At 47.0% G+C, this 9,507-nt stretch overlaps 1 protein-coding gene across 1 annotated transcript; it reads right to left on the reverse strand.

Moving 5' to 3' along the window:
- Positions 1-1,180: 1,180 nt before the first annotated feature.
- On the reverse strand, positions 1,181-4,826 carry LOC124665757 (dol-P-Man:Man(5)GlcNAc(2)-PP-Dol alpha-1,3-mannosyltransferase-like). The gene is made up of 13 exons (XM_047203140.1): positions 4,618-4,826; positions 4,497-4,531; positions 4,247-4,384; positions 4,082-4,150; positions 3,686-3,843; positions 3,501-3,567; positions 3,368-3,421; positions 2,810-2,898; positions 2,546-2,662; positions 2,278-2,384; positions 2,110-2,188; positions 1,942-1,998; positions 1,181-1,548 (listed from the first exon to the last, which is right to left on the reverse strand). The coding sequence occupies exons 1-13, from the start codon at positions 4,760-4,762 to the stop codon at positions 1,365-1,367; spliced, it is 1,299 nt and encodes a 432-aa protein (XP_047059096.1). The 5' UTR covers positions 4,763-4,826; the 3' UTR covers positions 1,181-1,364.
- Between the last annotated feature and the right edge of the window lie 4,681 nt (positions 4,827-9,507).

Here is a 9,507-nt window from a genome sequence, read left to right on the forward strand (position 1 = left end):
GCGAGGCCGGGCATGTACCGCTTCGCGAAGAAGGTCTCGTCCCACGGCACCCGGGTGCCGCCGATGTCGTACTCGTGCCTGGCCCACGGCGACGGCGTGCCGCCGGCGTGGCAGTACCACAGGGCCGTGTCGTCCGACGACTCGAGGACCACCAACGTGAACCCGTCGGGGTCCGTGGGATCGCCGGACAGCGCGCATCCGGTACCTGCCTCCGGCGGCGAGGCCCACGCCTGGAGCGCGATCTTGTTGCTGGACTTGCTGCTGCCGTCGAAGGCGGCGGCCCGCGGGTCCCACAGGAAGGTGGCGAGTGTCGACGGGTCCTAGAGGAGGAGCCAGCCATGCGAGGTCACCCAGCTCCGCTTGCCGCGCAGTTCCTCCTCCATCTCCTCGCAGGAACGGCGCGCGCCGTCCGAGACGCTGTAGAGCGTGGTGGCGCGTTGCTCGTCGCCGTGGTCGAAGATGAGGCACGGCAGAGACGCCGTCGTCGCCATGGATACGTGCGAACGTGCGGCTGGAGGATCACGTTTGGCAGCTGGTACCGTCGATGGCGCACGTCGTTGTTATATAGGCCGTGGGACGAGACCTTCTTCGCGAAGCGGTACATGCCCGGCCTCGCGTAGTTGTGAGGCACTTAATCCAAAGGATACCGGGAATCGGAATCCAAGGGATCGTTTGCAAAGTGCTGTTCTGTGTTTTTTATACGGAGTACTCTTAACTGAATTCTGTGTTAAAAGTCGAAAAAAATAGTCAATTCAGTTAAAAATAGTCAATAAAGTTTAATCAGATATATATATAGAAAAATATGATTTTTTACGATATAAATGAATGCACTATGAGTATTGTGGTGGTATTGACATTCTTATTGATTTGGTAATGTTTAAACTTTTACTACGTATAAGATTAGTTAAACATAGAAGATACTGATTCGTCTTATTTTTTGAAAGGGAGGGCGAGAGAAGTTATAGGTTGTGGGGAGCTGCTATCCCTATGGCAGCGTTGAAAAGTTGTTCTCACACAACATAACTTTCAGTAGTTTTCCACAACAAAGAGCAAAAAAAAAGTATAATTTTTCAGAACAACTTTCGAGTTAATAATAAAACAGTATAACAACAGTGGCTACACACACAGAAGATTATACAACACCATAGTTGGTAACGTTTCCATATACATGGACATGTTGCGTCTTTTGTATGGGTAGATGTTCACCTCGAAAACTTTAGGCCTGCACCAAGTGTAGGCATGCTAAAAGTCTGAAAGTACAGTGTGTCAAAGTACTTCTTTTCAGATTTAAGACCTTTCTGCTGTTGTATCTAGTGTTTTTACTACTGCTACATCAGAAGATCAAAATATTCTGCAGGGAAGCCTCACATTGCCTTGCCCAATTTTTTATTGTTTGTCTTGTCCTTTTTATTGACATACGGGTACTCAGCAGGTGAAATCCATAGGCCAAACAAGATGAAGACGTGCAAGAACAACAGTAGCAATGATGAATAGGTAGTAGAAGGATAAACATTCCAGCAGAGCTCCACGCCAACAAATAAAATGATCCTGAGAGAATGAAGGATATGCCATGAGAGAAGAAACCAAGTATGAATACTACAAAAGGAATCACCACTGAAGGAACACATATAATCTTCGACAACAACGAACATAAGAACTTATATTAAAAAACTAACATGACTATGCCGGTAAAAACAGTAATATGACTAAGAGTGATTTATTCAAACAGATACCATGCATGATAAAATTAAGGCGGAAAACGGATGTAAAAGGTGCAGCTCAGGTATGGCAGCTGAGGTAAGGCGGAAAACGGATGTAAAAGGTGCAGCTGAGGTATGGTGGCATTCCTACCAACATGACCATGGGTGGTTTCTTCAAACAGTAGCAAGCATACTATAATTTGAGGTGGAAAGATGATGTAGACGAGGTGCCGTGCCTTACCTTACTGCTGTTGGAAATTGTGTTCTCCACAAAAGAAAAGGCAATGAATAGAAGTACCTGTATATATGGAAAGAACAAACTTAATTTCCAGCATTCATAGGTAACAGGACAGGATTACTAAGAACTGTTATTACACTTGTTGTGTAATGGTGGTGGCAGAGCACTTACCAAGAATAAAACTGGTAATGCAATGATCGGGCACACACAATGCCAATGAAGTTTCCAACAAACATGACAGTTACAATATCTGTATTGAAGTAGTTATCTCATTAGTCTGGTAAGAAATAGTTCCAAATGTTGTGAAAATACAAAATGCAAACTTTACGGTCAACATACGCTCTTTACTGAGATTTGACATTACTGGCTTGCAGGAAATAAGCTGTTGAATTGATGTAGCCTCTTTAAATCTAGAATGCACAAAACGCAACAAACCACCTTCATGCCTGTCAACAAAGGTAACAATAGCATATTACAAAGAGCAACTATCAGATGAAGGATTGGTCAAAATGTACAAATATCGATAAGACAGTTAACGTGAGAGTTTATCACATGTATATCTTTCCTATGAGCCTAGCAACATATTATACCTAATGTTGATACTTACTTAAACCACTTGTAGTGTGCAAACACCATAAGAGCAGAGAGGTGGAAGATCAATAGCGTAACAGCTAGCTCTTTTGACACAAATAACTTCTCAGGGACAAACTTAAAATTGACAGACCTGAAAAAAATAAAACAGGTAAGAGGTATCACAGTTCTACGTATGCAGTAAACAATAAATCTATGAAGCCAAAGCTATGAGTGCGATATACTGGGTATCATGATAGCACCGAAATGGTTCAAAGCTCAAGAGGTATTGTATAAGCACCAGAAATGGATGAAGACACGCCCAAGATTGAAAGCCCTTGAGATGTACTCAACAGGATGTGACAACAAGAATGGTATACCCAACAAAACCTAGAGAAGGGAAATGCAAAGCATTAAAGACATATGGAAACTTCATATCCGCCTGACCATCCAACCACTACCCTAGTAACATAGAGCACTACAAACAAATTACTATTATCCTTGGCCAAAACAAGTACACCAATAATTTCCATGTAAAATGGCAATATCATAAAACATAAAATCACACATGCTAGAATTGCTGCATATGTAATCGCATTCAGCAGTGTCTAACAGATTGTGAACTGAATCCCTTATGATGCTCTACTGGAAGATGTCACTATAACTTGAAGTAAAACAAGCAAGACCTAGCATAGCAACATTTTGCATTTGTCATATCTGAACAACTCATGTTGGCAGGTAGAAGGAACTGTGAATATAGCATAGCCAAAATGTGGTTAACACATGGTGCTAAGAAAACCATTCAGCAACTTGTACCAATGAAATTAAAATGACTTGAATTAAGCAAAGCAAAACACACCTGTACTCCTGCAGCTCCCAACAAGGCAACAAAGACTCCTTGGATACTCATGGCCTGTACCGAAAACGTAGGAAGTTAACAGTTTGTAGCATAAGAAGACATAAGGAAAAATCATGGTGGGGTGATACTATACCTTGAGCATTAGTAGAAACAAAGATGGAGCGAAAAGGAGCACATTCATCTTAACAGAGACAGCTCCACTGCAGCAAGAGTGTTGCAACTAATCGTGAGCAACAAGGATGTACTAGTGAGCAGCGCTATGTTATCTCAGGGGAATAATGGACCAATGCCATACTCATACATGCAGTTCATAATTACCTGAAGATAATTAGACCGAGGTACCACTTGTGATAAACAATCAAAACCATAGCAGCATGGAGCAACGTCATAGCAACGCAGTCGTTGAAAAGACGGAGCACGAAGATGGAGTGAACCCTCTTCGATAAGCAAAGCAAACCTAAAGCCCACCAAGGAAGCTGCCGTCATGGTCAAGAAACAGCGAGGGATCAGAAACAATATGAGGTAACAGCTCCACGAAAGTGCTGCCCGTGGAACGATTTCGATTACTGGTAAAATAACGCTGAGACGGTTTTGGATTCCCCTTTAAATCATTTAAATTCATGGAACTAAACAGATGATTTGTTCTGGGTTTGGAAGTATAAAACTAACTAGAGCAAAATTATGAATAAGACATGAACTATTTCGCACTCATACCACTTCACTCTTGACGTAAAGCAGCATAACAAGGCTCAGATTGACAATGTAGAGGACGCCGAAGAGAATCTGCAGATGCAATAGAACTCGTTGTCAGCATATCTAACCAGTTGACTGATGCAACGCCGGAAGAACCGAGACGAATTTAGCAGCGAGGGAGTTGACCTGAGCGGGGAAAACTTGACCGGCGGTGAGGAACTTGATTGCAGAGTAGACGTAGAGGAAGCCGGCTGGGTAGACCAGAGGCCCCGTGTCGCCCTCGATCTTGGTGTAGTCCCTCTCCCCCTCTCGGAACGCATCCACCTTCCACACCAAAAGCAACACTCAGAACCTCACGCATTGAACCCGAATTCGAAGCTCTCCACCCAAGAGAGGAAAAAAAAACGAGCTTGCGTTAGTCGATCGCAGGTACTACCTGGGACATGTAGGCGTCCCAGTCGATCTTGGTATCTGCACACGGAAGCAACGGCACGGCGGTGAGCTGCGAGCAAGTGATAGCTGCCGAGGGAGGGAGAGGGGGGCAGGTGCGAACGGACATGGGACGAAGGCGATGATGAGGGCGACGAGCGCGGCGTCGGCGAGCAGCAGGAAGGCGGCGAAGTGGAGCGGCCGCCTCCGGTCCGCTGGCTTTTTGCCCGGCGTGCTCGTGGAGCTACCGCTGACCAGCCGAGTCCGCGCCATGATTGCCGGCGACCACCGCGCGGCGGTAGATCCAGGAGGCGGCGCGCGAGCCGATTTTGTCCGGCCGGTGAGCAAGTCGCTGGCTGGTTTGGTAGGACCGTCACGTGACAGTGCATCGGGCTTGTGTGCGGAAGAGGCTTCCTTCGGCCCATGAAGTCAGTAATCGGGCCAGCTTTCGGATTAGACGGGCCAATTCTGCAGCGTTTGCATGTATACATAGGCTGTGGCGGGCAATGCCTATACATCGCCCATGTCGTATTTATTTTTAAATGAGGGAAATATCACCCAGCTTCTGCATCCAAAGAAGATTATTCACAAAATCTTACAAAAACAATACAAAAGATTAACCTCGAAGCCACCTTACTAAACCTACAAGAACAATACAAAAGATCGCCCATGTCGCATGCCTCAACAACTTAAACTAAAGGGCAAGGCAGACGAAAATCATACTCCCTCTGTCTCGTAAAATTTGTCTTAATTTTATTTTAATTTAGATGCATTAACACTATTTAGTCATTCGTTAAAAGAATTACACTATTCAGTAAGTACTAAATTTAAACAAAGTTGAGACAAGTCTCATGAAACGGAGAGGTACATATGAGGGGTACCCAGCTCCTCCTTAAATATGCATATAGTGAAAGAAAATGCAAATATCCAAAATTTAATACCGAATCTAAAATTCCTCACTTCTACTACCCAAAATAGACTCATCTCCGGCGCTGCACAGAAGCTCTTTCAACATGGACATAGTTTAACACATATTGTTATGTGATTTTCTAGTTCTTAGCTAGCTGAGAACTAATTCATCCTCAATCGATTCCTACACCGTTTGATTGCATCGCGATTTGTGCATATGAGTTGTAAGTTAGGTTGCAACATGTTTTTTTTTCTCCCTTCGTCCTCTTTTCTTCTCTCTACACTAACTAAGAGTTCGCTAGACCACGCTACACTAACTATGTACTCCGTACTTGAGTATTTCAGAAAGCACTATAATCAAACATCTCGATTAAAATTCTTCTGGTGCGCATGTAACATGGGTCAATCAAACTTGAAAGACAGTTCATCCTTGCCATTATAAGTATCACAAGTATTTCTGCGCTCCATCTATTATATGGTATACTTCCATCTAACGTCTAGAACTCTAGATTCAGTGCAATGATGTCTGCTTACTTATGTAGTAGCCATTTTTTGCATAATTACTTAGTATGTGGTAGCTTGACATGCAAAAAATGCTATCCGGCCCTAGAAAAGTACTTATTTTTCTCAAGCAGAGCTTATCTTACAGGTGCTAGAAGGAATGTCAAGTCCAGAAATGGACAAGTCCACCAAATTGACTAGCATAGGCACATGAAGAAACTTCACTTGATTAAGATTCAATATAAAGGGAGGTGCAAGTCAAAGTATTACCAAATCGACACATTACATGATGATTCACTGAACAATGACAGCACTGCATGTCCAGATCATGACAATTTCAGATTTAATGATCAGTTGACCATGGTACTCTGGAGTCTGGATCAATATTCTGCCATCAGATACTTACCAAACATTCAGAGTAGTATCAACAGTTACTAAGACAACATTGCTGGAATGCTGTCCAATCAGAAACTGCAGTATGCAATCACAAATAGCTAGTAAGAACATACCACCATCACTAAAAATATACTAGGAGGCATAGGCGCGGAGGCACGCCGTGCCCGTGGTCCTATATCTGTTGAGAACGTTGTCTAGTTAAATGTTTGCGTAAGATTTATATGTGAAGACCTAATTGTGTTTGCGTGGTGTTGATCTATATTTCTATCAACTTTCAGTAGTAGAAGTAGTCTTCAAATATTGGTTGAAGATGGGCTTGACGGGTCACGGAAATTGGTGCAGCCCTGTTCCACATGTAGGTAATCGTAATACAGTAACATTTTCTATTCTTCATGACTCCGAGGCAAGAACGAAAAGAACAGAGAAGAGAAAAGTAGAAAACTGAGGAATCCTGAGAAAGGAAATGGTCTTCGTAAGGAAGATGCGGATGGGGGACAAAGGTGGTAGTGGCGGCGGCAGGCGATGCCGGGCCTGTATTCCTCGCGGATATCTCGCCGTCTATTCTGCGGCCCCAAAGGCCGATCTCTGTCAGCAACTGAGCATGGGCGCCGTGAGGGGCTGGGGCGGAGGGTGGCATCGGAGCAGCTTCCACGCGTTGAGAGGTGCTAGAGCCCGTTTGCACGGCGTGATGGGCGTCAGCGAGAGGGTGCAGCGAGAAGAGAGAAGCGAGGAACTATAGCTACTTGAGGATGGGTAATATCAACCATGCATGGATCCAGCCGTTGGTATGTTTCTTCTGTCTCCAGTGTCTCAGTAGCGGCGATATTATTTGTTGTAGCAATTGCATAGATTTGAGTGAGATTGCCGTGCTGAAGAAATATGAGTGAAAAGAGAGGCTGGGTGTGCTCTCTTCTGTTCCACAGAAAGACTGAAGAATTGTGGAGCTGTAAACCTGTAACTATCAGCGACTGGTATGTTATCTTGTGGAAGAGGAGGTCGACATAAACACTACATGTTCGTCGACTAAAAGAGGAGACTACATACAGACACAGGGACAGAGAAGTGCCACCAAACACAGTCGAGGGGTATATCGCGATATCGCGACCTTGCAAACGCCAGTCCACCTGCACATAAGCGGTCATCCACAGGTTGGCGGTCCGGAGCCGCTCTAGTCAACGAGTGTCGTCTGCTTTGTCGAAGGGCCATGCTCCGCCGAGACGACATTTCAGATGAGAAGTTAGCAATGCCTTCGAAGGGCATTGCAAGGACGAAATTTCACCAGACTTCACGAACCTTGCCAGCGGCTCTGCCATAGGGACGACAAAGAGCACTTGCGGGGAAAGGAGTGACACTTCCGCCATCAAAGGTACCGATCAAGTAAGACTGCAACAGGAACACGCAGCTCGGCACCGTGTCATCGGCCATCACCACTTGAGCTTTCACAGCAGATCGAGAATGGGAAAGATGCTACCAAATGGTAGCACTGCGAGGGTTGGCTTTGCCGCCGAAGACACCCAAGTTTGGCCAGACGAGCAGCGCGAGGTTTCATCGCGATGCCTTCAACAAGGAGAATGACACCAATGGCGCCATCATCGGTGGGATTTCACACCGGAACCAATACTGTTGGCCGTTCATCGTGCACCTGACCTACGAGGAGCAAGAGTAGCAGTCCAATGCGACGCCTTCAAGAAGGCTAACGACGCCCGCAGGCACCGTCGTTGCTGAGCTTTCGCTCGGACCTCACCCAAATGCCCAACGCAGAGCCCTGGCAGGGAGCAGGTAGCAAAGAAGCGGCTCCAAAAGACCACGCCTTCAACAAGGGTAGCGACGCCAGGAGGCGCTGCCACGGTCTGCTCACGCGTGAGCACGGGTTTCCCCAGGAGCGCGCAACTAGCATGATGGAGCTCACATGAACAGAAGCGGTCGACGGCGAGCGCATGACTTGAGGGCGCCGTGCTCAGCCGGGCAGAGGATGCAGGACAACAGCATGGTCTCGAATCAGTAGATCTCCCGCTGGCGCCGACCGTCGTGGGACGGTTTCCTCCGGCAGCAGCGGTGGTGGAGGGCGCTATTGGCGTCGGCGATGCCGTATAGGAGCAGCAGAGGGGGCGTACGGATGAGGTGGAGGTCGGGGCAGTGAAGCCGCGGCGCGAGGTCCAGAGGGTCGTGCCACTCCTCCACAGGGTCGAGGCGAGGCAGTAGCCACGCGCAACCCCCACTAGCGCGAGGGCCAGGAACCCCTGGGGACGAGGCGGTGCAGGAGGTCAGTGGCGCGCGTCGGCGCTGAAGCCAGGCGAGGCCGCGGCAGCACGGCGGCATCGTGGATGCGTTGACGGGAGGGCGGCCAATCCACGCGTGCCCGCCTGCACGAGGACGGCGGAGGCCATGGAGTCAAGAACTCGAGATCAGGATCTGGGGGAGTTGTGTGAGCAGGGTGTGGGTGGGATTTGGATTGTATGGGGGAGGAGACCTCCCGCTGTCGCCGTCGGCCGTGAGACGGCTTCCTCCGGTGGCGGTGGGGGTGGAGTGCTCAGCCGGGGCGGGTTCTTGGCAGCGGCGGCGCGGTCGCCTCGGGGTCGCCTGGGAGCGACCCGAAGGCGGCTAGGGTTTTCCCGTCCCCCGCTGACGATTCCAGAATATGGTTATAGTCATGTGTTGTTTGCGTTGCTTTCGTGTTTAGCTTGCCAACCCACGAGCCATTCACATCAGCTGCTGTTTACTGGAACCAAAAGCCTGGCCACGATGCAGAAAGCATTGGTAACACCGCAGGTAGGATCGGAGTCCATACTTATATATAGCTTTGTATGGAGTTACTGATTCGGTATTTAGGCAAATGGTACCATAAGAGAATAATCATCCCTGTGAAAGGCGAAGGCAGTGAAGGTGACCTGCAATGAGTTACAGAAACAAAGCTAAAGCAAAATGTCATAATAGGCTAGTTTACCAACCAACCTATCTCAGAAAAGCCTGGCAGTAGTACTCTAAGCAGTAATGGCAAAACATTTTTACTAAACGGTTATGAAGTAAGATAGATGTTTTTTAAATCTAAATTGCACCAAGAAACCTGAGTATTCTTGTAGTCTGTGAATAGTGACTACTGACATAGGCATCCCAATGGGCTTGCCGAAGATGGTACCCGGGGTTTACTGAAGGCCCACAAGTCGAAGAATGTGAAGTTCGGAAGCCCAGTTAACATTAAAGAAAGTTAGAGT

The sequence above is a fragment of the Lolium rigidum genome, chromosome 6 (assembly GCF_022539505.1).
Source record: "Lolium rigidum isolate FL_2022 chromosome 6, APGP_CSIRO_Lrig_0.1, whole genome shotgun sequence".
NCBI lineage: Eukaryota > Viridiplantae > Streptophyta > Magnoliopsida > Poales > Poaceae > Lolium > Lolium rigidum.

Excerpts from the sequence above, each read along its gene's own strand:
- LOC124665757 (XM_047203140.1), bottom strand. The coding sequence starts at position 4,762 with ATGGCGCGGACTCGGCTGGTCAGCGGTAGCTCCACGAGCACGCCGGGC. Across the intron at positions 4,532-4,617 it reads CATCATCGCCTTCGTCCCAT|ATACCAAGATCGACTGGGAC; the intron begins GTCCGTTCGCAC and ends TTCCGTGTGCAG. Across the intron at positions 4,151-4,246 it reads GTCAAGTTTTCCCCGCTCAG|ATTCTCTTCGGCGTCCTCTA; the intron begins GTCAACTCCCTC and ends TTGCATCTGCAG.